Below are 27,524 nucleotides of genomic sequence, written 5' to 3'. Positions count from 1 at the left end.
ACCAAATTAGCCTAATTTGGTTTTCAAATAAATGCAGTGACTCTTATCCCTTTGAATGTCAGCCCAAATCACAGAGCTTAAAGGAGTGCCCCAACTTCATCTTGTTCCCGTGTATACTTTCATTTTAGAAGCTCTGAGTTTGAGCTTTTACTCCATACTCACTTCTGTTGAGTCTCACTTAGAGATGTAGGACTACTGTGGGTTGTGCATTTTGATGCCATTAATCAAAAAGAGATCAGTAAAGTTATTTTCCTCTTTTCCCTGCTCCTTAAGACTGTGAGAGACTTTCCTGAGAAGAGAATTGTTCGTTTTTAATTCCTCATTTCTTTATCCTTTCAGTATCCACTAATGCAATGACTCAGCAGCCCCAGGATGAATTTGACGTGAGTGTGGAGAATGCAGAAGCCTGGATGAAAGCCATCCAGGAGAGACTGCGGATCAATGATAACACCAAGGGACCTCGGTCTGCCCTGGAAGCCAGGCTAAGAGAGACTGAGGTAGGGGAAGACTGATATTGCTTTTTGAGAGACATATTCACAAGTGGCATTGGCACTGCAGGGGCTGCCAGGAGTCATGGAGAGGCTGCCATTAGGAGATGATCAAGGTGGGATAGGGCATGAAAATAGTCTCACGAGCTGTAAGTTTGGTCCCATTTGGGCAGGATCTCTTCAGCATTCTCTCCAGCTTCTTCTTTTGCAAGCCACTTACCGCTGCCTTAAGAAAAGGGAATAGAATGTGAGGGGGTGGGGGTGGGGGTTACATCCTGTTGTTAGATTAGATGCTTCCAGACTTTTCATGTGTATTTGCAAAAAGAAAAGGAGTACTTGTGGCACCTTAGAGACTAACCAATTTATTTGAGCATGAGCTTTCGTGAGCTACAGCTCACTTCATCGGATGCATACCGTGGAAACTGCAGCAGACTTTATATATACACAGAGAATATGAAACAATACCTCCTCCCACCCCACTGTCCTGCTGGTAATAGCTTATGTAAAGTGATCATCAGGTGGGCCATTTCCAGCACAAATCCAGGTTTTCTCACCCTCCACCCCCCCACACAAATTCACTCTCCTGCTGGTGATAGCCCATCCAAAGTGACAACTCTTTACACAATGTGCATGATAATCAAGTCGGGCTATTTCCTGCACAAATCCAGGTTTTCTCACATCCCCCCCACCCCCATACACACACAAACTCACTCTCCTGCTGGTAATAGCTCATCCAAACTGACCACTCTCCAAGTTTAAATCCAAGTTAAACCAGAACATCTGGGGGGGGGGGTAGGAAAAAACAAGAGGAAACAGGCTACCTTGCATAATGACTTAGCCACTCCCAGTCTCTATTTAAGCCTAAATTAATAGTATCCAATTTGCAAATGAATTCCAATTCAGCAGTTTCTCACTGGAGTCTGGATTTGAAGTTTTTTTGTTTTAAGATAGCGACCTTCATGTCTGTGATTGCGTGACCAGAGAGATTGAAGTGTTCTCCGACTGGTTTATGAATGTTATAATTCTTGACATCTGATTTGTGTCCATTTATTCTTTTACGTAGAGACTGTCCAGTTTGACCAATGTACATGGCAGAGGGGCATTGCTGGCACATGATGGCATATATCACATTGGTGGATGTGCAGGTGAACGAGCCTCTGATAGTGTGGCTGATGTTATTAGGCCCTGTGATGGTGTCCCCCGAATAGATATGTGGGCACAATTGGCAACGGGCTTTGTTGCAAGGATAAGTTCCTGGGTTAGTGGTTCTGTTGTGTGGTATGTGGTTGTTGGTGAGTATTTGCTTCAGGTTGCGGGGCTGTCTGTAGGCAAGGACTGGCCTGTCTCCCAAGACTTATTTGGAAGACTAGCAGCAATCCTGATTTACTAGACTGAGATCTCAGCTGCTGCACCCAGCACTCATTCATTTGTGCATGCTAAAATGGAGGTTTAGTTGCTTCTCGCAGTCACAAGACTGGGGTTTGCAACCACCCAATGCAGTGCAGAAAACGATGCTACCAGATGAGACCAGTAGCTCATTTCATCCCACATCCTGCCTCTGACAGGGGAAGATACCATTGTTACCCCAGAATTTGATAATGCTGCAGTCAGCAATTTTGTATGTTCAGCCACTGCCTGCTGAAAACCAAACATCACATAGCTAGGAAAATCTTGGGCCTTTATGAGGCCAGGTCAGACAGCTGCATACTTGCAGTTTTTTAATTAGAATGGGAGGATGGGGCAGAAAGTTGACAAGTATGGAAGAGAGTGAGTGAATAGTGACCTAGGTTTTAAGTGCCCCAGACACATTGCTATGACTAGAAATGTTTTGATGATAAGAGATAATGCGTAGTTTTGAGTCACTATAGGTTGTGTGCTTTGTTTGAAGTTTAGCTATAAAAGATTAGGTGAAAGAATATGCTTTGGAGCATTCCGAGGAAGCTTTCTTTGGGCAAGGATCTAACAGCTAAGTTCCCCAGCAGCTAGCTGGAAGGCGGGGCCCCCTGGGAGGCGGGCCACTGATTCCTCAAAACCATTTCTTAACTGTAGGGAAATATACTTGTTTTGAAATGCTCTAGCCCAGTGGTTCTCAAACTTTTTTTTCCACGGACCACTTGAAAATTGCTGACCACTTAATGATCTTTCCAAATGTTGTTTGTACCGTTAGCCAACTATTGTAAAGCGCTTTGGATAAAAGCGCTATATATATATATAAAAAAAGAAGAAGAATGAATGGTTTTTGTTCTACAAATAAAAGCACACAACTCATATTTTAATATCAGTAGTCTTACCTTTCTAATGTGATGGATGTGCCCTCTCTCCCCTGCCGTGGCAGCCCCCGAGCTGGGGCAGGGAAGGGGGTGGGGTCTCTCCCCCGCCACAGCAGCCACAGAGCGGAGGCTGGGAAGGAGGGCCATCTCTCCCCAGCAGCTGTAGCTCTGGAGTTGGGGAAAGTCGCCTCTTTCTCTGGCCGCCGCAGCCCCGCAAGTCCCAAATTCCCCCCACCCCCTCTTCTCATCCCACTTCCCCCTCCCACCTTCCCTCTATTCCCCACAAGGCCACCACCTCACCTTACATGTGAGTCTTCTCCAGGGTCCAGACACCTAATTAGTGGAGCCACGCCTGTGTGGCTCCACTAATTAGGTGGGTGGCCCTTCATTCTCTTGTGTGCCCAGGTGCGCACCTTAGAGGAAACTATCTGTGGACCACCTGAATGGAGCTTGCGGACCACTAGTGGTCCAGAGACCACAGTTTGAGAGCCTCTGCTCTAGCCCTACTGCAGCTGTGTGTGTGTTTGTGTGCACACACATTTGAGATTTAATAAAAAAGGTAATTTTAGATGAAAGCACTCCTGGTTTGTATCAATTGTTTATCAGCTGGATGAGCTGTGCCCCCCATTGATTTATTCCTGACCCTGCCCGGAGAGAGACAGTTAAGTTATCACTGTTTTGGGTTCTGAGAAACCCTGGGTAACACCAGATGCTATCAAGAAAGGTACCGGAATCCCAGGGATAGACAGTTAGGGAATAATCTGTCTGTAGGGCAAGTTTCTTCCTAAACCCTGTCAGTGAGTGGGGTTATAGCTCTCCTCTTTTTAATGGAATTGTGAATCTGCGCATTATCTATGTAGACAGATAATATTTTGTATAATCCTGTTAATCTCTTGTCCTCAGATTTTGTGGCAGATGAATTATGCCTTATGTGTTTAAAAAATCGTGTTTCCTTTTATCCATTTTAATTGTGTTGCCTTTCAATTTCATTCGATGTCTCTTGTTCTTGAACACTGAGAAAACTGGCTGCTCCTATCTACCCCAGCTATACCATTCACTATTATAGTGGGGCAGTAGGATGAGACTAGTATCACTGCATCCTTCCCCAGGGCACACCCAGGCTGGGCCTTTGCACTGACTTGGGCCTCTGCTCTGAGATGCCTGAGTGTTCCACTGTGCCAGTCCAGTCATAAGAGGCTCACCCCTCTGGGCAGGCTGCTCCTTTCAGGGTTGCAACAAACACAAGAATAATGAACACAAATGGATTGTCCCACAGATGTGGTAAGGCTCTTTCTTCAGAAGGCTTCTGTTAAGCTCCTGTGGTCCCGACAAGGCTCACAGGCTAACATGGAAGAACAGTCCCAGCAAAAGTGGATCAGCATCGGGTCGTCCCTTTCATCAGGGAGTAGCTGTTGGGCCACACTGGTCTGAGGAGTTCCCACAAGGTCTGCTCTGCCACCAACTGTGCTTTGTTTTACCTTTTTAAAATCCTCCCTTCAAGTCTCACATCTCTCACAGGTGTGGCAAGGCAGGGCCAGCTGAGCCCATAATAGCTCATTAACCCTGTGTTCCCCAGTGTGGGGTTTGTATACCCCATCGCACTAGCATATTTTCTATACCTCTTTCATATTTTCGTGTGATAGGCCTGTTCTCTGAATGAAACAGCCTTCTCTGTTTCTCTTCAGATGAACATCTTTCTGTGCATCTAGTCATGTTTGCCCCCCATCCCATCTTTGAACCCCCTCTGTTTTTGAGATGGGATGACTGGCACTGACAATGGCACTCCTGATGGGGTGGTTTATATAATGACATTGCAGTATTTTCAGGACCATTTTCTCAAATGGGGTTCATTGTGGGTTGGAGCATGTACCAGGCCTAGCATAGAGCCTCATCAGCGAGCTGGTGGTGATGGGCAGACTTGCATAGCCGTCACAAAGGCTGGAAGTTCCTGTTTCATTGTGGATTTGTTTCTGCTTTTGGATGAGTATAGCCCTTACCTTTTGCATAAGGAATGTTGATACACACAACATCATAATGCATGCAGAGAATTCAGGAAAGTCAGTGCTGTGGGAGACAGTTTATTAAGGGGTTCTGTTGACATTACAGAGCACAAGAATGAAGATTGTGTGGTTTGTGATGATCTTACCTGGGCTGATCTAAAGTCTGAGGCCTTTGTTGGACTTTGGAACAGGGTCATAACGGATAGAAAATCCTTGTTATAGTAGCTTTTTCAATCTGGATATTGGAAATCCATCATTATTATTAAACAAAAAGCAAGTGGCTCTTCTTTAGTTCTGCCTTCCTTTCCCCTCTTCCTTCTCTGCCACCCAGCTGATGTCTCCTTCTGGCCTGCCTTTTTTTAAATAAAAACATCTGTTCCAAGTGCCTCTTTCCCAGTTGGCTTGCACTTATTCAGGCTTCCTCCCTATGATTTATTTTCTGTTAATTTGCTAACAAAAATGCCAGCCAAAGAAAGTAATTGTTAAAAAAAAGTGCCAACTCCAACCACAGCTTTCTCAATCCTGGGCTCATTTGCTTTCAAGTCACTTCAAGCAGGAACAAGACTGAAGCCTGGACTAAGTTTTGGTTTTGAATCTTTCTATTGTTTGCTGGGTGTGGTTTCTATTTTCCCCCGTGCTCTGTTTTTGTTTTTTACAAGTAAATAATCAAATGATGTATTTATGGGTAATAGGTAAATCACTCCGGACAAATCACTTAGGCCTATGTCTTCAAAAGTGACCTCAGATTTTGAATGTCTCAACATTTTCCTTTTGGCACCCCTTCCCCCACCATGAATGAGTGTGGTTTCCCAGAACTGTGAGGAGGGACAGCAGGGAAAGGAAGTCTAGTGTCCTGCCTGATAGTGGGAAGGTGCTGCTGGAAGGCTGACAACACTATTAGGACAGAATTAAGGTGGTGTGTGGGGTGGGGTGGTTGTGCGAAGGGTTAGGTTTGTCTCTGGGTGGAAGAGTAGAAGATACATAGTGTTAGGTGGCTCAACTTTCATTTCCTTGCTTGTAGGTTTTGTGTTAGGTATGCATGTAGGTGATGGGGCCTTAACTGATACACAATGTGTTTTTGTGTGGAAATAGAATTTGATAGCAGAGATATAATTCTCTATTCTTTTTATAGGGTGGCTCAGAGTATGTCTTCTGTGATTTGCAACAAACTGCTTTTTGGTGCAGCTCCCATGGCATGTTCTGGTGCAACTTACAATACTGGCTTTGCTCAATGTTTCCCGTGAATAGTGTCTCCTCTGCACTTACTCCAAGAAAGTGAATTAGACGTCATGTGGTTATGCAGTACAATAGATCTGTAGCAGTAGTGGAGACACTGTTGTTACAGGCAAGTCCGATAGCACTTAATAGGCACAAACCCAACAGGGCTGCGTAGAAATTACCGTGAAAACCTACAGAAGTTAATGATCTACTTTCTGTTGGTGGTGCTAACTACTTTACAACAGGGATATATTTCTCCATTAATTAAACCCTGTACGAATATTGAAAAAACCAGTAGGAAAGTTCTTATTTCTATTAAATTTTGTAGGAGTTTTCCAGCAAGGATGTAATGATTTCCATATGAAAGCAAAGTTCTAATTCAATAACCGCACTGGCAGGCTCTCTTTTTTTCAATGTTTTCAGTTTTGTGTTTTCTAATAGAAAATTTGTGCGTTGGAGCCAGAAGGTCGAGTGAAAATGGATTTGGTCCTGATAAAAGCAGATGCCCTTCTTCGCTGTATCAGCGAGGAGGAAAAGCATGAGATACTAGCCAAACTGAAAGACATTAAAGCCATGTGGGAAGAAACAGCCATCTACATTACTCACTGCCACAGGTAGGACACATGCTGTTTCCACAAAGACTGTATTTGATATATTGGGTCAGACTGTGGCTTGTCTAATTCTCTCAGACAATGCCACCTTACTCCCTGCTCTAACAACCTGTGCTGTGTGGGAGAGAGAGGAGCCTTCACGGGGGTCCCATGCATATGTTGGAAAGGAACAGAAAGTAGGTGGAACCTTGGCTCTACATCTACCCACAATACGCCAGTCCAGTGACCTGAGAAATAATCTTTGCCAGGCACAGGGCTAGCACAGGGTACTTCTTCCCACAGCCAGGGGCAGCTGGGAAGTGGATTGTGACACTCTGAAGTCAAAGAAGCTAGGCTGATTTACCCTGTCTGAGAATCTGATTCTTTATTACCAACTTTTTTTAAAGCATCTTGAACTCCCCTCACTCTCCACTGGTGCTGGGAGAACCTCGTGCATCTTGTTTCTCACTTTCCCCAACAGCCGTATCGAATGGGTGTGGCTGCACTGGAGTGAATACTTGAAAGCCCAGGATGAGTTTTACGTCTGGATTCATAACATGAAGGTTACCTTGGAGCCTGACATAGAACTGCAGCTCGGTTTAAAGGAGAAGCAATGGCAGCTGAGCCACTCCCAGGTTCTGTTGAATGATGTCCTAAATCAGTCAGTCCTGCTGGAAAGGCTGCTGGAGGAAGCTGCTTCCTTGTTTAACAGGATAGGTGACCCGAGTGTCGATGAGGATGTCCAGAAGAAGATGAAGGTGGAATATGAAGAAATAAAGACAGAAGCTCAGGTAAAATGCAACTATAAAAGAGAGGAGGGTTTAGGATGCTCACCAGTTACTATCCTGTATTATTTACTGTTAGTGTTTCTGATATGAGAGCAAGGAGTTCCCCAATATGGTTCATGGGAAAAGAATGTATCTATAGTGCACAGAAGGTTTGAGTGATCTTAACAGGGCAAGATTAATACAAGCAATCCCAAAGCAAATGCTTCCCTGCCCTTTGGTAAATAAAAGATCTCAGAGTGATCTTGATGTAAAGTAATCCATCCAAGGAGATGAGGAAGCATCCCAACTCTGCACCCTCATTTGAAGCTATACCACAAATCCCCAGATCAAGACTCACACACCATAATCTCAGAGTTGGCAAGCAATTAATGCTTTTCCGACACAAAGAATAGGCAGCCAACGCTAATAGCTAAAAGATTTTCAATAGATGCTAATTCATTTTCCAGCCTGCACCTGCCCTCAATCCCAGAGGTACAGTGGTCATTAGACAGGAGGATGGTCAACATTATAATTCAACTTTTCATGTCTGTGACTCACTTTGATAGTTGGTTTGGGTGAAGGTTTGAGATGAGACAAAAAGAAAAGGAGTACTTGTGGCACAAGTACTCCTTTTCTTTTTGCGAATACAGACTAACACAGCTGTTACTCTGAAACCTGTCATTTTTCATTTAAAATATTTAAAAAATTATAAACCCCCATTCTGTGCCTGCAGCTGCTGCAGTCACACTTTCTAGCCATAAATACATCTAAAGAAACATTGAATCAAAGTCAGGTTGCAGAGTAAATCCATTCATTAAAAACACCCTTTTTTACTCCTGGCAATTCAACTCTTGGGATTATAAATTTCACCAGATTCTCAATTTAAATGTTTAGTGATTTCCCTCTAAACAAGGGTGTGTCTTTGATCCATGAACAGCTAGTATTTGTGTTGTGCAGTTTGATATTTGGACTAGCCAGTTCCCTCAAACATATTATCTGAATACAGAGAGCCTGAGTCAGATCTCTTAGGCTAGTGTGACACCAGCATAGATTTACACTGATTGTTGCTGCTGAGAGATCAGAATCAGGCCCACTGTATTTAGATAAAATACATGCTGATGTCTCCAGCTAACTGAGGCTCTAGAAAAGGCAGCTGAAGCAGCTACAAATGCCACCTTGCACCAAAAGACAAAGTGAAACAATCCAGTTGAAAAACCTCTGGAGGCTGCGGGTGGAGGGGTGGTGGAAAACGTTAGTTTTTGTGATTGAAATAAATGGGGGACTCACTGGCTAATTCCAAGGTTAGAGGCAGCTTGGGAGTCTTGCCAGGAAGTGAATAATGGTAGCTGAAGGAACCTTTGCTACCTCTCACAGTGGGAGGGAGGACTGAATGAAAGAGATCCAGTAATCTGGGTTGTCTCAGTCCCTCTCATGATGGGGGGCTAGGCTTCATGTAAATTGCAAATGACAGCTGAATTCCCAAGCTGGCTACAGGAGACAGCTTGCTGGTACTTGTAAATTTCACTAGTACTCAAGAAGCTTTTTTAGATCTCCTGCAGTTGCCAGTTTCTGTCACAGGCTGAGCAAGTGGATTCCATTTCTCAAATGCTTTAACTGTGATATTACTTCTCCAGTGAGTTAACATATTTTCTTGCTGCCACTGAGTATCCTTACACTCCCAAATTAAAAATTATATTCACCAGAATTTTTTTTAATTACAGTTGTTGTAACATTTTTACACACAGCAGCCAATTCTCTCCCCTACTCCACATGTCTCTCCCCCTCTCCCCCCAAAAGAGTTATTAGTACTAGCCAAGAATGTCGTCTAAATATAAATAACCACTGAGACATCCTCTCTTCCTTGTATAGCAGGAACAGTAGTGATGTATGAAGTTTCAACACATACTCAATCTAGGCTGGTGCAAAATACAAAAATTTTGATTCATGTTGGTTCTCTTAAATTAAACCTACAGGTTCTTGGCTCAGTCTTTCATTCTACTCTCAGACAATCCCATGTGAGTTAGAGGGAGAGAGTGGCAGAGGGTGGCTTCAAATCATTTTTGGCGCCCTCCCAATTCTGGGCTGCTTCAGGGGCTGAAACAACCTCTAGCAAAATTTAGGCAGCCCTAAGTTATGGCATCCTCTGCAGAGCTCCCTGTGGCTTGCAGCGCAAGCCAGAATGGCCATGGTAGCATGTTGTACAGCTCTGTGCCAATACATTCTCTTCTGTCTCCAGCCCCACAACTGCCCTCACACACCTCCTGTACCAATGCTTGCAGGAAGCCAACAGAGGCCCAACAGAGTCCCTGCACCAGGAGCATTCTCCCCCAGTTGCTTGCTGGCTACTTACAGCCCCTGTTTGTTGCTGGAGTGGCAGATACACTGCACACTAAACCTGGGCTCTGACTCAGGTTTGAGCCCAAGCCCCACTTCTGTCCACATGCACATCAGTCTGACTCGAGTCAGCAAACGCTCAAGACCCGGGTCCTAGGGTCCCGCTAGGGGAGTGGGTCAAAGCCTGATTCCTGCTGTGATCCAAGTCCAAGCCCTGTCATTTTGCATTGCGGACCCAGGTCCGGCTGCAGACCTGAGTCAGAAGGTATGCGTAGTGCTGTATGGATGAGTTAGCACAGCTCCGAGACATGGGTCCAGCAATTGTAAAGCAAGGTTTACAATACAGTGTGAACACTCAAACTCTGATTTGGAAACACCACATCTACAAGCCTGGGTCCCACAGACCTGGGCTTAGTGTGCAGTGTAGACATACCCATAGAGGCCAGAGAATGGGGCAGACCTTCATGCTTTATCTCTTGGGTAACGGTGCACCAAAAGCATGTCCTGAATATGAAACCAAAAACCTGCATATATTCTTCACAATGTCATCTCTTAGTATTCCTCATCTTGCAGCCTGCTTGGGATCTGTTATCTTCTTGTCAGTACAAATATTCCTCCCTATGCCACATCTTGGCTGGTAGATGTTCTCTGATTATTCAGGTGCTTCTGCAGAAGGCAAGAGTTAATGCTCCTTTTGTGTGGCTTCTCAGTGAAAAGAATAATGAGTTGCCTGACAGAGCAAATGGCAGCATCTTTCTCTTCATTAAAAGTTGCACTCGGAGGTAGCCCCATCTAGCAGTCTGGCAGGTTTTCAGCCTGCCCTTGGTTAGCTTTTCATATGATAGCTTAGCACAGTGTTGTGTCTGTTCAAATGTGTGTCATTTATCACATGACCTGATGGATCGTAACATTTTCAGCAGTAATTTCCAAGCCTTGGACTGCTTCATTTTGGTTAAATAGCTTGTCCCAGACAGGTTAAGCTACTTCTCAATTTAAGCTGTGCATCTCCTCCTTAATCAACCTTTGTAATTTTACTGTAAGATGCTGGAGTACATTTTCACCATAATTCTGTTTATCAATCAGATTTCAATCCTGCCGCTTGGGAGTTTTTACAGTTTGCACTTCCTGCCCTTGTGTATTTATGTCTTCATTTCACTTTCTCTGCCAAATCCTCAGCTAGTGCAAATCAGAATAACCCCAGCGAAGTCCATTGAGCTATACAGATGGACACCAGCCAGGGATCTGCCGCATATGTGCAAGGCTTGATTTGAGGTCTATGATCCCTCACACTAGGCTAGGCCAGGCCCAGATCACACGCTTCCCTACGCAGCTCCCTAGCCTGCAGGATCAGGAATGCACCCTGAAATTTAAAGGACAGACTCCCATTTCAACAGAGTTTTCAATACTCCATGTAACAGATCAGAATTTTGCCTTCTGACTGCAAAGACTGTCACGGTGGGGCAGATTCTCCAGTGTGGTGTAGCTGCTTTGTATTGTACCACTGTGACAGTCTTGCCCTAAAGCAAGGGGGACTGGCCCTGGAGGATTATCCCAGCACAAGGGTGATCCTCTGGTGGTTGGATCTGACATATGGGCTCATGCATTTCTCTGCTTCCATGCTGCTGGCATGGCTGAAGGAGAGGTGACATGGCCAGAATGCTCCTATATCATGGTGTCTTCAGACTGCTGGGCCTGTTTGCAGAGGACACAAGATAGAGGAGTCCTCAGACTATTCCAGCTTGATGCAGGGGTCTGCACAGAGCAGCCCCAGGGTCAGGGGAGAGCAGATGGGAGCTTTGAGTCACTTTTCCCCCTAGACCAGTGACCTGGCCTCTGTGTAGATCCACCAGATCCCAGGATCCAGCCCTGTCTCTGGCCCCTGCATAGGGGCACAAGATGTATGCAGAGAGATGTCTCCTTGCACCCTGTCCCTAGTTTGTGCAGAGCCAAACACTGCCAGGCCCTATATATTGTGCCAATGAAAGCAAAGTCTTTGGAGGTTACCATAGATGCTAAAAATATTGCAGAGTTTCTAATGCTGCAAATATAGTCGTTTCTTTACATCTTGTTTAAATAGCAAATGCTGTGAAATAATTTACATGTCCCAGGCATGATCAGACAGAGTAATCCTATACTTTTTGCCAGCATGGAGGTTGTCACCGTAGCTTGTAGGCTGGCCCCATATATTGTCTGTGTTTCAAAGCAAAGTTGGGAAAGGATAATACCGCTTTTTAATGAAAAATATGAAGCTTTGGAAAGGGGAGGCGAGGCAAGGCACTGACCTCACAGGACCTTGCCATCTTCTGTTCTCTGAATAAACGTTGAGATGCTACAGCACAGCCAAGAATGGGAGAAAGCTTTACATATTTTTGTCCTCATACTGGAGATGAGGTGTGAATTCCTGAAAAGGTTGAGTGACATGGGGGTGAAAGGAAATGGACTCTGTTTTCCTAGTTAAAAATGCAGCCTATGAAGAGACAGATAAGCTCTGGCCTCACCGTTTTGGACGTTTCTTTTTACAGTGCAGAGTTAAATTGCTTGAAAAGATAACGAAGGAACATGAGCAATACAAGACCAATGTCGACCAATTTCAATCGTGGCTGAATGGCGTGACTGAAAGATTGAACAGCTGCATCGGAGAAACAACAAAGTTGCCAGCAGACAATGGGCTAAAGACATTGCAGGTTCTTTATGATGCAGTTCTAGTAGGGGAGGGAGAGCGCTGCTAAGAAATGCATTCTCCTCATCTGAATCCCTTCTTGTGTATATTCCCCAAATCATACAAGTATTTAACAGAATAGTGTATTCATAAGATCCATGTGGCTCTGAAAGTATGCTATGGGCCTAGAATTCAAGCACTGCAAGTTCAAATTTGGCTCAGGGCAGAAATCTGGAGGAGGGGGGGAAAGGCATATTGTCTTTATCAAAGGGGGATATTTAAAAGAGAGGTGTTTAAAACAAATTCTGGTGAAATGGCTAAAGAAGGGGTCCTGAATCATGAGTTGTCCAGGTCTGCCACTTTCTGTGCGGTCATTAACACACCATTGACAACTCTCCCAATTTTATCATGAGTCTCATACTATTTGACATTTTTCTTAAAGCTCCAGTTCCTGGAGTCATGTGATTACACAAGAATCTGAGCTTTCATTAAAAAAAAAAGAAATGTAAGTTTCTAGCCTTCCTGGTTAAAAAGAGAAGCATATAAACATGATTTGAATGTAGCGCAGAGGCTCAAGGGCCAGAAGACAAATAAAAACAACCCTGACCTTTATTATTTTTAAAAATCTAATGATTTAAGCCAATCTAATGATTTAGGATGGGCCTGACTCGTGATTTTTGAATGCTTGGGGTTGGTGACACTGTTAACGGCACAATTTTTCACAAGTGGTCTCCAATTTTGGGTGCCTTAGTTTGGGCTACTAAACTTTAGACACCTCTGTGGCCTGAGTATCCATGATGCCAAGTACATGTGGCTCCTGTTGACTTCCACTGGCACTGTGGGTGCTGAACACTTCTGAAAATCAGACCCAACAGTTTTAAAAGATTCCTCTAGTTCTTGGGAAGCCATGCTCCTGCTGTTATATTATCTAAATCATAAGGCTACAAATTGCAAATAAGTATATCAAATCTGGCAGCTGGCCACTTCATAAGTGACATGCCTTGGAACAACAATTGGAGAAGAAAATAAATACACAGATAAAAGTAAATATTATCAGGTGTCATTTCCCCACCCCCTGCACCCCACCCCACTGTTCTTTCCACTTAATGCTTTCTGATTTCCTTCTTTCTTCAGAACATTGCCAAAGATGTTAAGCGTGGTGAAAAGAAATTGAAATGCCTGGAGGTTCAGTCTACAGGGGTGATCCAGAACACATCCCCCCTGGGAGCTGGGAAGATGAAGGATGAGTTGGAGGAGTTGAGGAAAGCCCTGGAGAAGTTGAAACTAATATGTGGTGAGGAAGAGGAGAGAATACATAAGATCCTTAAGTCAGAAAGTGCCTTTCAGTCCCAAGCCAGACAGTTGGAAGCAGAGGTCCAGGAATTCAGAAAGATGCTACAAAGACTAGAAAATGACCTGGAGTCAGAGGAGAAGCCGAAGAGTGAAGAGGAATTAGTAGCTCTGTGGAGAAAATACATCGTAAGTTGTTGTATTTTGTATGCCTAAAAGCAAGCTGTGAGAAGTGTAGTAAACATATTTGACAAAAGCGAAGGTACATGACCACCCTTGATCATACAGATATTGGTCATGTGACAATGTACTGCAGGAAAGTGCTCCGATATTATGGGGCTGAGGATGGTAGAAGATTGTATGTAGAATCAAATAAGGGAAAATGTGAATGGGGAGAAAAGAACCAACAATTTTAGTCTCTGCCTCACACTATCTGTTCCCTGTTTCTCCTTAGGTATAGCAAATCATGTTTGTTGTTCCTGCTCATATGGGGTTGTGTCTTTCTCTCCAATTAGTCCCATTAAAATAAAGTGCGTACTGGTGGGTTTGTGCACACACACTTATAATTTCAGGTTTCTGGTTGTAGAAATCCCATGTTAAAAAAATCAAACTTCTCTAAACATGAGATGGCATAAGAAGAGGGTCTTCTGCAGATAGAGTATTTAAAATAACACCTCATTAACTTCCTGTTAACAGCTGTAACATTTATGCATCTGTCATCATTTTTATTACTTTCATTATAATCCAAAATGCCTAGTTATATGTTGTATTCAGCAAGTGCTTTGCAAAGAGTAGGGTAAAAGTAGTTGCAAACTTTATTCACTTAAGCCAAACTGTGTTTCAATCCAGCTGTGTACCTACCCCTTTTTGTTCCCTTTTCCGTGCACAGCCATATAACCAGATTGTGGAAAAGCTGCTATTAGCACAGATAGGTTTGATTGTAATTGTACCAGAAGTGCTGCTCGCCTTAGGTCACCCAGTCAGGAAATAGAAATTAAGCCATGTGCATAGGTGCTGGAATTTAGGGTGCGGGGGGTGCTGCAGCACTCCCTGGATTGAAGTAGTTTCCATCATATACAGGGTTTACAATTTGGTTCAGTGGCTCTCAGTACCCCCACTATAAAAATTGTTCCAGCACCCCTGGCCGTGTGACTTTGTTGACCAGTCACACCATTTAATTAGTGAATTCTGCATATAAAATACTCACAGAGCACTTGCTGTGAACAGTTTACAAAACACCCATAGGCACAAAGGTGTTTTTAAAAATTAGTCACCTAACTATAACAAACAACCTGGACATTTATGAAAATCCTGATCATGTCACGGACAGTTTGAGAACAGAAAAAGGGCCAAATCTGACACACAAATGGCTTGTGGCAAATAGTTTGACCATCTCTAGATTCAGCATAGTCTATACATTTCATGTTCCGGGTTTTGTGCTCATGATGCAAACTGATCATTATTTTTATGATTAAGGCAGCAAGAGCAGCGCTTGCAGCAGAAGAGCCAAAGGCTGAGAGACTGAAGTGTCAGCTTAAGGAATTGTTCCGGTTTTCACAGAATATACAACCGCTCTCTGACGGTGTTGTAGCTGCAATACGGGAATATCAAAGGTATTTATCCATGGGGAATGGGGGGGGGTGGGGGGGGGGCTGGCTAGCAGTTTGACATAAAACTTCACTGGGGACTGAATGGCTCCAAGGATCAGCAAGGGTCTGTGGAGAAAGTGCAAGATACAGACTGACCTTAGGTGGTAGAGAACAAAGGGTTTTGGGCTTTTGTTTTGTTTTTTTATTGACGATAGCCACATCCCACATTTCAGTTAACCTTGCTGCCTTGGGACCAGTTCCTGGAACCTTGTTGAGAAGATTTGACTCACAGGAGAAGTCCCAGAGGAGCTCAACTCCCATTTAGACACCAAAATAAATGGCCAGATTTTCAGAAGAGCTTAGCGCATTGGGCGTTGGCTTCTTTTGGCATTGCGGCTGGAAGTGTCGCAACAGGAGCTGCTGGGTGGCTGAATACTTCCATAAATCTGGCCCTAGTTCTGAGTGCTGGAAAATCTCTCTCTTAGGGCCCAAGCCTGCTTCCATTGAGGTGAGCAGGAGTTTTGCCTCTGACCTCAATGGGAGCAAGATCAGGCATTTACATGTTAAAAATAGCAAAGGAAACTGATCTTTGTGGTTTCTCTGATGTAGTGGGAAGGTTTGACTGTCTGGACAGTATATTCTGAGCCTCCATAATGGTTTGGAACACAGATTCCTTATCTCCTGCTCTTGGATCCCTCTCTTGCTGTACTAGGTATAGTCTGGATGAAATATTTGGTTTGACTGCTTGTTTTAACAGTGTAGAATCAGTATTTTTATTTTTTGCTTGCTTTTCATGCTCAACTAAAAATCGGACTGGGAACTGTTGTTGTAAATGGTTTGGCTGAACTACTGCAGAGTGGACATGGCCTTTTTCTGGGAGGTTTGTTTTGATGAATCGTTCCCCTCCCAGTTATCTGGCAGGGCTTATTCCACCTTCTCCTTACTACGTATCTCCTGTTTCCTGCTTCCATGTTCGGGCTGGAAACATTTCAAATCTAGCCTCTCCCTGTGCTTTAGCACTTCCGCTTCCAGGCTGTCTGGAATCAGAAAGTTCAGAGGCTGCAGTTAGCAAACTTCAAGAAAGGATCAGTCTGGGAAGGGGAAAAGAAGGTCAGTTTATTTTTATTGTATCTAAACTGGTTTTCCTATCCCTAGAGCAGACTGTGCTGGCAAATGGAAAAAGACTGGAGAAATAAAATTGTTGCAGAAAAGCAAGCAATTCAAATTTTAAAAATGAAACAAACTGGGATTTATTTTCCAATAAAGAACAACTATAGGAGACTTAAACTTGCCTCTGATCAGAAATCAGTGGCTGTTCAATAAGTTGCCAGCTTTTCCCCAAAACTCCTGCTTCTTTGCAAGGCGTGGCAAAGTCACAGGCTGCTGCTGGCAGAGTCTGTAGAGTGGATGGCAAAGGAAGTAATAACAGAGATTTCCATCTGAGGATTTCAGGGCCCTCAGGAAGCTAGGCTCATTGCAAACACCCCTGTGACATGTAGGTAACTAGTATTATCTCCATTTCACAGAGGGGGAAGCAGATGCTGAAAAGTGAAATTAGCCAAGATTGCGTTGGAAGTCTGTGGCATAACTAGGAGCTGAACTCTTGATTCCCATTCCTGTGTCTTAACAGGACAATATTTCCTTTTATGCATAAACTTTATACTGCAAGCTGCTCCTGACTTCAGGATCCAACAGGATGGAAGGTCAGGAAAGCACAGGGAAGTAGGAGGTAGCTTTAGGGGGTCTGCCACTGGGAAGGGAACTGCGTAAGTTCCTCTCATGGCCCCACAGCATTTAGGACCAGCCTTCAGACTGGGAGCCTGGATATTTAAACCATATATTAGTTCAATGAGTGTTAACTATTTTAATTTATCCACTGATTTTACCTGGCACACACAGATGATTCTAAAAAGTTTAAAAAATATAGAATTAAAAACCAGGAAAATTTATTTTTGTCCTCCTTTATTCTGGGCAATTTGGGGTTATCAACATTTATTTTTTGTGTGTAAAGATAAAAAAAATTTTTAAATGGACCAAAACTCCTTTTTCACCTTTTTATGGAAATGCTAAAGGGTGCTGCAGCTAAATGCTAGGTTTCTTAGATGTACGTGCATGGCTTGTTTCTCCCATCCACCTGCCACGTTGTTCCTTTGATCTTACTTGGTGGATAATACTGAAGATAACAAATTGAACACAATGAGATTGTTTGTTTGGCATTGAAACTGTCAGGCCAGATTTCATCCCTGGTACATCTCTACTGATTTCAGTGGAGTTGGAGCAGAGGTGAATGTGTCCCTCCATATCTAAGCAGGGTTTGTTGGACATCTGACTGGCAGAAGCAGCTGCCTAGTGAAGGGTGGACAAAGCCAGGAGAAAACGGAGGTTCTTTGTGTTGGTTGGAGCAGGCACACGAGGATTGTGCTATTTTTGTCCCTCAGTGAATTGCACATTTAGCTTAAGATTTCACTTTAATCATTCTCGCCATTGTCTGCTTATTCTTGCAGGGCCAAGGGAAAGACATTTAAAATGAGCACTGGGACTGAAACTGAGCTCAGGCAGAGTTTTCAAAATCCACTGCGAGAGTTCCAGTCGTGGAAGCCATCAGCTCAGAGACTTCTGGACTCCACTGCTAATGTTGCTGAGCCCTCCCTGACACATGCTTTCTTACTTCAGATTGAGGTAGAGAGTTGCAGCTAAGTTAGGAAGCCAGTCTCTTGTTCGCATGGCACAAGCTGTAATGACACGTGCACGAATGCAGCTGTTTGTTGGCGACAACTGAGAATGTTTTCCAGTTCCTTTAGGAAATAACACACTGCTGAAACTCAGGCCCACATCTGCACTAATTGTAACAAAGTCACATCATTTTGGGCATTCTATTTAGTGAGCTAGAGTTGCCAGTTGAGAAAGGAATGTTATATAAGAGCTAAGTGCCTTATTATTGCCTTTGGCAGTAACCCCACATCCATCTGGGTAGGAAATCTGAGGACTCCATTAATACTTTTGTAATAAGATAGTTTAGATATTAAGATACATAATTGCTGCATGCACCCATGAATTGAGTAGTGATGGTGACTCCCTCGCCCCTTGGATCTCTGGAATAAATGTTTTTATAAACAGGGATCAAACTGAACCATAACCCTGATAAGACAGTTTCATGTCAGGCACCATGTAGCTCAGTAGGCTTCCTTCATGCAGATCAGGAAAGCAGCTGCAGAACCAGAGAAACGAAGCAGTCCGGTTTATATAAAAGAAATATTGGGAGCAGAATTTATGCCTTCCTGATGCAGTTTGTGGTATAGCAGCCTGAGTCATCCATTATACCAGGACTCGAGTAGGCCCACAGAGCCCTACAGTGTTGCTCACAGCTTCCTCCTTTTAGGAGTGTAGACGACAGATCCCAGCAAGCAATGCTTCACCTTGATGCGAGCAGCCAGGCTTTATGCTGAGCCGTTGGGCCTCGTCTCCATATTTGGGATGAAGGTGACTGCAATTGGCTCCCTTTATGTAAAAAAATGAGTGCTGCACTTGGGGTTCTGGCAAGTTGCTGATTTGGCTCTCAGCTTGGCACACGGTGGGTGCCTTGTGGTATAGCAGGTATGCTCAAGATACTGTTGTCCTACAGCCATGACCTTGCTGTTTTTCTGTGCATATGCCACCTGATCCGCTCATGTAGCCCTGGGTGTTACGAGAATACTTGTTCTCCTGTAGGCATGCCTGGCTGAGAGCTCCCAATTCAAGGAGAAGTTGATGATGTTACAGCTGAAGAAGGATTTGCTAAGCAGTATCTTTGGTGAGGAGAGAGCAAAGTCTCTCCTAGCAGAGGTAACCGATACAGCAAAGGAGAGAGAAATTCTACACAAAAGTCTGCTACAAAGGAAAAGCAGACTGCAGGTGAGCAGTTAATATTCAGTTCACTCCAAGGCCTGTTTACTATTTAATATTGTGACAGAGCTCTGTCCTTGCCTCCGTGGGTCCCACATTTCCTGGTGGATTTCGCTCACCTCAGAGGCTCACTGTGACCCTCCACATAACCCTTCTTTTTCTAGGGACAAGGGTCACAGTCTACTGAGCCATTTTCATCATAAGCCAGCAAGGGAAGTGAGGAGAAGTTATCCTTCCTTGCACAGTCTCTGTTGTCTCCCAGTCTCAGTGATTAATCAGGGGGCAAAGGTGTGGGGGGGAGCCTGGGCCCACCCTATACTCCGGGCTCCAGCCCAGGGACCCTAATGGTATCAGCTATGGTAGCTGACCTTTTAGAAACATGACATGTACAATTCCCTGGGCTACTTCCCCCACAGCAGCCCTCACTTCCCCAAGCTCCACTTCACCCTTACCTCTGGGTCTTCTTCCTTGTGCCTGATATGGTGTGTACTGCTCAGTCTCTCCAACAGCACAACTTCCTCCCACAGCTCCTGACATCCACTCCCACCTGAGTGGCTGGGAGGCTTTTAACTAGTTTCAGCCAGCCCCTGATTGGCTTCAGGTGTCCCAATCAACCTAGCCTTCTCCCTGCCTTCTGGAAAGTTCTTAATTGGCCCCAGGTGTCTTAATTGACCTGGAGCAGCTTCCATTTCACTTAACCTGGCACCAGGGATTTGTTTAGCCTGGAGCTAATATATCTATCTCCCACTACTTTTCTATAGCCATCTGGCCTTGCCCCATCACAATATCCATGCCAAAATTGTGATCAATCTTTTATTAATCCAGATTTGTATAAATAAATTCACTAATACTAACCAACTGTGTCTGATGCATTTTGTAGATTAATAGAAATGTGGATTATTGTGCAGGGCAGCTGCTTATTTGCTCATAGTGTCAAGTGGACACTGACAAAATAATATAACTGTAGTTATATCTAGTGCTCTTTTTTCTCTTTCTGCCTAGAGTTTGGTAACTCAACATAAAGACTTTGATGCAGGCTTTCTGCATCTGCAGAAGAAGTTATCTGCTATCAGAGCCAAAGTAGATCTAGAGAATGAACCACAACCTGACCATTCAGGTAAAGAAAGACGACTCCAGAGACTACAGGTATGTTACAGTGATTGTTATCTATGCTACCTGCATGTTAATCACGCTCACATTGGCAGATGGCCTGACTGATATATTTTCCTTCTAGGCAAAATGTATAATTTATTTATGTCAGAAGTACCGGGGGGGCGAGGAGAAGCCTTTACTTGACTTGTCATACAAGTAATTATCTGATTCTAGAAAGATGTTTGTTCTATGATAAATTTATACAGCCTGGTTCTGATCTCACAGTGGTGAGAATCAGGGTTGGGAACTGGGATTTTTCCTGTAGTGCCAAGAGAAATGAGCAACACAGCTGGGTCAACCTAACTTTTTAGTGTAGACCTGGGCTCGGTGACAGCAAAATCAAGTCCTTAAATTGCTGCTATTTTGGTGCTGTTGCACCATTGTGATGCTTTAATTAGCCTACTAGCAGTAAGCATGCTATCACTTGACTTCTTTGTAATCAGCTGCTAATGTATCAGAACGCCTGCTGGCTTCTTTTGTAAATTTTCAGTTCTGGGCATCAAAAACTAAATTGCTTAAAATTAGTTATTTTTCTTTAATACATCTCATGCTGTCAAATGGACCCAACTGCAGAATCAATGTTCTGACCTATCTTGTAGGCCAAATGATGTTCAGTACATAAGTAGCCAATGTACAGTATTCCCTTTTCTCTACAGATGATCCAAGAAGAATTGGCAGAGTTTATAGTTCAAAGGGAAGAGCTGCAGAATCTAGTTCAGTCTAATCCCACAGATTTACCCCAGATGGGATTACCCCACAGAGATAAAATGAACCAGCTTTCATCTGACTATCAGACACTGAAGAGATCTCTGGAGGTAACTCATCATTTAGTGAAGAATTTAAAGTGTCAGCTGTGAAAATTATCCTTTCACGTTATCATAATGTCTGCTTTCAACCGCTGACATTTTCCGCAAGCGGAAGGCAGGGGCTGAGTTCTTATGGCCTTGATAAATCTTTAAACATTCCCCAGTTTTCTCTATTTTAATCTTCCTCCCCCTACATTGTGACCACCATCCTACCATCTGAGACTACATGTAGATGTAAATATTTTGGTTGTGGGAGCGGGGAATTTTTACCTATATAGTTATAAAGGTACAGCCCCTAGAGTGGATGCAGTTAAACCATACTGCTCTAAAGCACCTTTATGCCAGTATGTTTCCCTTTCTGTATGGGAATAGGTTATACCAGAATAAGAACCTTTATACCAATATAAATGTGTCCACACTAGTGGGGGTTGTACAACTTTATACCAGCATAATTAAACAATACAACTTTTGTGTTCAGACAAGTCGTGAGGAGTGGATAGACTCCCTTTTAGAGTCTATAAACACTACTCCTTGTTTGGTTTGGAAAGTCTCAATTGTGTAGTGTGAGGCTCCCCACCCCGGGGGGCTGAATCCATTGCCGAGTGTCCAGATCTTTTTGGCTTGGGCTCATGCAATGTTCTTGGGATTTGCTGCATCGGGCATTTAGTACTGGGTCCTCTGGAAGGTTTATCACAGAGGCTTTTATAAGACCTAAAAGTTAACGAATCAAACCCACTGCAGTTACATCAAGGACTGATTTAACCTAAAGCGGGGGGTTCTCAATCTTTTTCTTGCTGAGGCCTACCTCAGCATGCTATAAAAACACCAGGGCCTGGCCAGGGAGGAGGGGGGAGCGCAGGGTTCTGGGGCGGGAGGGAGGGGTCACGGACCCTTGAGCATAGGCATAGTTTTACTTCTATTGAGGCGGGGGAAGCAAGGGCTGGCTGAACTCGAGCCAGCCCCGCACAGCAGGGTCCAGGGACGGAGCGCCACCTCCACCCCCTGACTCACTCAGGAGGCCATCCAGCCTGTGTGGGCCATGGGGGGATGCAACCAAAAAATATAACTCAAAGTGGGGACTCAGTTCAAAAAGTTTGAAAACAGCTCAGGGTGCAGGCAGGGGAGTAGCTCAGGGTGCAGGCAGGGGGTAGCTAGGGACTGTGTGTAAGCGGGGATTAGCTCAGGGTACAGGCAGGTGGTAGCTAGGGGCTGTGTGCGGGCAGCGGGGGTAGCTCAGAGTGGAGGCAGGAGGTAGCTGGGGGGTGTGTATAGGTTGGGGGGGGGGCTCCCAGTGCGGCTCCGAGCTTCAGGGGTGGGTGCTGGGACTCCCGGCTTCAGTGCCGCACCACTCCCAGCTGGGGTGGGGGAAGAGGGGCAGGGGCTGCCGGCTTCAGCCCCACACTGCTCCCAGCTGGGGGGCAGGGTCGGAAAGGGGCACCGGCTTCAGTCCCGCACCCTCCCGGCTGCGGGGCAGGCTGGGGTGCCAGTTTTAGTCCCACGCCACTCCCAGCTTCAGCACTGGGGCTCGGGGCATTGGGTTTCAGCTGCAGGGCTTCACAGCCCCGTGAAAGGGCTCAGAGACTGCCAGCGGGCCACAGATCCCCAGTTGAGAACTGCTGACCTAAAGTATTTTGTTGCTTGTAAAAACAGGGATGAAAATCTTCCCTTCCAAAACAAACTGCGCTCATGTAAAATTCTCTTGGTTTGCTATGTCACTAAAAAAATTATTCATCATAAAATTTGACCCTAATATGCTAGGGAATTCTAGTTTTTAATCACAAATAGTAAACAAATATATCACTGAAATAGTATTTTTCCAGGTAAAAGTACCATATGGCAGATCTCTTTCTATTATATCTAGAGTGATTTCACATGCAAAGAGGGGAGGAGGAAGTACTTAGTTGAGATACTAAAATATAGGATTTTTCACTTTGAGTCATCTGTGAAGAGGGAAACTATTCTAATACATAATGCCCCACCATGTGGCTAAGCTCAGATCTGCAGGCACTTGTCGATATCCAGTTAGGAAGTGCATTCCATGTCATGGTACTAAACAGCTAGGAGTTTCTGCCTTTCATTCGTATTATCATTTCATTTCTTTGTGTTTCTTATAGCACTCGTTGCCATAGTCTCTCTAGCGAAACCTGCTGTCTCTTTGTGTTCTATCACTGTTGTGTTTTTGTCACTCCTGGTATTTTTAGATCATCCTGGCACGGACCGAGAAGCACATTCAGGAGCATTGGACGTTCAATAATAAACTGTCAGACCTTCAGGGGTGGATCACAATGACTGAACAGAAGTTGGAATCCTATCAGGATGCCAGGGGGGAAAGGAACACAGAGAGCCGAGTCGCAGATTTGGAGGTGAGGACCACATCTTGGCGTATGGTGTCATCATCCATTTGCTTTTGTGATCCATGTGGCAGGTAGTTGTTCAGGGGAAGTGGTGTGTTCCCCTGGGCTCCATATCTATTTGCATTTGCCATGTATGGGCCGTGGGGGGATGCAACCAAAAAATATAACTCAAAGTGAGGACTCAGTTCAAAAAGTTTGAAAACAGTTCAGGGTGCAGGCAGGGGGTAGCTAGGGACTGTGTGCAAGCAGGGATTAGCTCAGGGTTAGGCCGTACTGCCTAGCTGGACTGGTCTATGATGAGTGCATGATGGTTTGTGGGTGGTTGGGGCAAAAGAAGGATAAGCTTCTGTTGAAATGTCTGGGGCATCATTAAAGGAAAATCCAGTCTTGAAAGTGAATTCCTCCTGGCAGGATGGTTTCTCCAGACACACAGCAGTGTAGCATTAAATGGTGCGTTACTCTATGGGTTTATCCTACGTTGCATTTTTTGTGCCAAAGGGAAAATGTCCCCGTTCCCACGGTTGCTCAGTTTTTCCTCGATGGAAGTACTTTGGGGTCAGATTCACTCATTCTGGTGACTTACACTTCCTGTGCTATCCTGGGCTGATTGGCCCTTGAGCAGGAAGCAGCAGTTTTAATTTCCATTGGGGGGCTCCGGAGAAGCCCCACAGTGTTACCCTGCATCAGGGATGTTCTAGCTACACCTCTTCCCTAATCCCATGCTACCCACTTCTTGGACTTTCCTGGATTCCTGCAGGAACCCCTCGCAGATCCTGCTGCTGGGAACCCATAACTTGTGTAATGCCAAGAGAAACGAGCATAATCCTGGGCTGAACATAGCCCTTCATTTGACATAGTTATCATGCATTGTGGTAAAGCTTCAGAAATAGCAGCGACCCCTGAAAGTGACTGTGAGTGCTGTGAATTTCAGGGGCTGCTAGCTGAATTCCCGGATAAGGAGATCCAGCTGCACCTTGTTGGGGCTCATGGCCAGCTGGTGATTGAGAGTTCTTCTCCAGAGGGGGCAGCACATGTCCATACTGAAATGAACCAGCTGACAGAGTCATTGAGGTCACTCAAAAAAATGACAACCAGGTAAGTGTTCATATGTCTTTCCTTTGTCCCTTCGAGGGGAATTCTCTCTGCTGCTCTATAACCAGCCCTGCAAATGCTAAGCCTGAAGGAGTATTGAAAGTTAGGGGCTGTGCTTGATTCTCTTTTGCCTGCAGTGGAGTTACTTCTGATTTATGCTAGTGTAAAAAGGAGGAAACTCAGGCCAGCTGTGTCTATGTCCTGCACAATACCTCCTCTGAGACTTCAGCCAGGATATTGTGGTCTGTGAGCAGACACTCTACCTGGCAAATCTCCCTTAGGCCTGAGCCATTAGGAGCTTTGCAGTACCTGAGTCAGGAGATAAGGCTTTGAATGAGAGTGTTGCAGATGTGAACAGAGAGAAAAGTCTGGATCTTGGAGAGATTATGGAGGAGGAAGGGGAGGCAAAACTTGGATATTGCCTGCATGTGTGGGGCTAGGGAGAGAGCAGAGTCAGAGGCGCCTCTGGGTTTAGACACCAGAGGGGCTGGGAGGGTGACATTGTTAGTGATGACAGAGAAGAGGACTTAGGTGGGGGGAGCTGAGATGCTCACCCAAGCACGGTGATAGCATGTCTAGGTTAGTTATCATGATCAGCCACCCCAAACTGACAGTCTCTACCTCCCTTGTATCCTTCAAGTATTAGTAGGAGATAATGAGGCTCTTGAGCTGTGCCTCTTGCAGCCACAGCAAACCAGCTGTAATGTGGGTGACAGTTTCACACAGTTTTGTGTTGAAACCTCATTAGATTTCAGAGCATGGCTCCCAAGGATAAACAATTCAAATGAAAGCCGTTCAGAAACAAGCCAAGTCAAACACACACACACAGAGCTCATTCTTTAATTAGGTCTTGCCAGCAGCTAAGTGTCACTTTGGAAGACATTCTTACCCCTACCATTACCAGATGCCTTGGCTGTTACCTGTCAAGGAATGCTGCTTAATTAGAGCCACACATTCCTTCTCCATCTCCGGTGTGAGCTCTTGGGTTCTTTTACAAGTGGTTTGTCTGGATTACCAGGTGCTTGGGAGGAATTCTATGGCTCTCATGATTTCTGTGGATGTCCTGGATTTTTGTTGAGAAATACACAAAGAATTAACAGGTTGCTCACATGCTTCTGATGATGTTTTTTGTTTTTTTGTTTTTAGAGCACTCTCAATTATTTTCATTTTGGAATTTGTTTAGAACTGGTCCCCTCCCCCTGCCTTTTTTCCCCACAAGCATCAGGCTTCTCAGAGGTTCTATGTGTCCAAACTATGCGGTCCTGACCTCCTCCACCAACCACACATTAGCTCTCTCAAATGGCTCTCTCCAAATGAGACAAAAGTGCTTCTATCCATTAATGACAATTTCTGGTTTATTTTCCACTCAGCATAAAAAGATCTTTCACATTGTGCCTAACCTCACTTTAGCTCTGTGACGGGTTGGACCCCGCTTTCTGGGATGCCACCTGATGTACTGGGATTTCACTGAGCCTGCCTGCTCCAGTAGCCTTGGCTCCCTCTCCCTGTTTTGCTGAATTAGGCTTACTGGCCTCTGGCAACACGCACGCTCACACCAGCTGTAGAATCACACACAGTCCGCAAACAGCACTCTCTGAGAAGACTCAGCTAGGAAATCGCCCAGCACTCAAGTGCAGCTCCCCTCTGGAAAGTCTACCCAAAATAATATTGTCTTGCGCAGTAGAGAGATCTATACAACGTAAGCTCATAAATTCGCCCCCTCCCTCCATGTGGAGGAAGATGTTCACAACTTCTTGCACCGCCACCCCAGTTAGAAATTGCATGAACTGGGCTTAATAATAATAAAAAATAAGTTAATTAACTATAAAAAGCAGATTTTAAGTGATTATAAAGGATAGCAAACAGAACAAGGAAGATTACTAAACAAATAAAACAAAACATGCATACATACTAAGCTGAAGATCTTAAAGAGACTGGTTTCAAGAAATAATTTCTCACCCTAAATGTTGTTTTAGGTAAGTTGCAGACTTTCTATAGCTTAGAGTTCCGGTTATTTCTCTTTACAGACTAGACTCCTGTCTTAGTCTGGACTCAGCCCTTGCCTTTCCTACCGCAGAGTTGCTTTGTCTCTTCAGGTACTTTCAGTCGTCTTTCTTCTTGGGCAGGAAGGCAATGGAAAAGTCTTGTTTGCCTTACCCCCCCAACCTTAAGTAAAATTTACATATAGCGGGAATCTTTTGTTTCCCAGTCTTGACCTCCCTGTCCTTTTAGTGGAAAATTACTAGAAGTCCAAGATGATGTTTAGTACCAGGTGACAGGACCAACTGACCTAGTACCGTCAGCCTCTCAGGAAGGAGAGAGATTAGTATCTTCAAAGTCTTATTGTTTCTTCCTAATGGCCCATCAAGGCTGATGGCCTGTTGTCTGGTGGGTGTCTCCCAAATACAAACACATAGTTGTAATTGTTACATAGTCTATATTCCTAACTTTAGATACAGAAATGATACATGCATACAAATTGGATAATCACATTCAGTAAATCATAACCTTTCCGATGATAACTTACAAGATCCATTTTGCATAAAATATATCTCAGTTATGCCATATCCATGTCATAAGCATATTTCCATAAAGAATATGGGGTGTAATGTCACAAGCTCCCTCCGGCTTTCACTCAGCCCTGACCTAGAACTCCAAGCTTGTCTTTCTGCATGTTCTCTCCCTCCCACCCAAACAGACTTGACTCTGCCAGTGCTACTGTCTAACACCGCCTTTGTTTCCTTCTCCTTTTTCTACCTTCATGCCTTCTTTCACACTTCTCCTCCCCTCCTCCACACCTAGAGTGCCTTTCCGGAACCCTTTAACCTGGCTACCACCACTTCCTCATTCAGATCCCATCTCTGCCGTGGCACCTCTGAGAATTAAGCTAATAAATGTTATATTAAGAAATCCATATTTAGCAAAACCACCGAGATGTATCTGTGATCCTTTCCCTACTGCTCCCCTTACTCCATTTTTGTTTATGACCATCACTACTTGTGTTATGTCCACACTGAGAGTGGGCTCCCGTCA

General features: G+C 44.5%; 1 protein-coding gene across 12 annotated transcripts in view; it reads left to right on the top strand.

Annotated features, from left to right (window-relative positions):
* SYNE3 (spectrin repeat containing nuclear envelope family member 3) overlaps positions 1 to 27,524 on the top strand; it is a 96,346-nt gene that overhangs the window by 29,663 nt on the left and 39,159 nt on the right. For 6 of the 12 annotated variants that reach the window (XM_073349571.1, XM_073349567.1, XM_073349566.1 and 3 more), the window contains exons 2-12: positions 6,418 to 6,590; positions 7,048 to 7,357; positions 12,190 to 12,351; positions 13,461 to 13,805; positions 15,093 to 15,229; positions 17,710 to 17,884; positions 18,914 to 19,096; positions 20,090 to 20,233; positions 20,896 to 21,054; positions 23,247 to 23,408; positions 24,331 to 24,494. In XM_073349571.1, the coding sequence (XP_073205672.1) occupies positions 6,418 to 6,590; positions 7,048 to 7,357; positions 12,190 to 12,351; positions 13,461 to 13,805; positions 15,093 to 15,229; positions 17,710 to 17,884; positions 18,914 to 19,096; positions 20,090 to 20,233; positions 20,896 to 21,054; positions 23,247 to 23,408; positions 24,331 to 24,494 (2,114 nt within the window). Of the gene's footprint in view, positions 1 to 339; positions 498 to 1,551; positions 1,634 to 6,399; positions 6,591 to 7,047; positions 7,358 to 12,189; positions 12,352 to 13,460; positions 13,806 to 15,092; positions 15,230 to 17,709; positions 17,885 to 18,913; positions 19,097 to 20,089; positions 20,234 to 20,895; positions 21,055 to 23,246; positions 23,409 to 24,330; positions 24,495 to 27,524 lie in introns of those variants that run through there. The other 6 variants (XM_073349569.1, XM_073349570.1, XM_073349565.1 and 3 more) reach the window with 3 other exon arrangements.

Source organism: Lepidochelys kempii, chromosome 6, assembly GCF_965140265.1.
Source record: "Lepidochelys kempii isolate rLepKem1 chromosome 6, rLepKem1.hap2, whole genome shotgun sequence".
NCBI classification, from domain to species: domain Eukaryota; kingdom Metazoa; phylum Chordata; order Testudines; family Cheloniidae; genus Lepidochelys; species Lepidochelys kempii.
The sequence above is the reverse complement of the archived record's forward strand: the minus strand, read 5'-3'. Positions and strand labels throughout refer to the sequence as shown.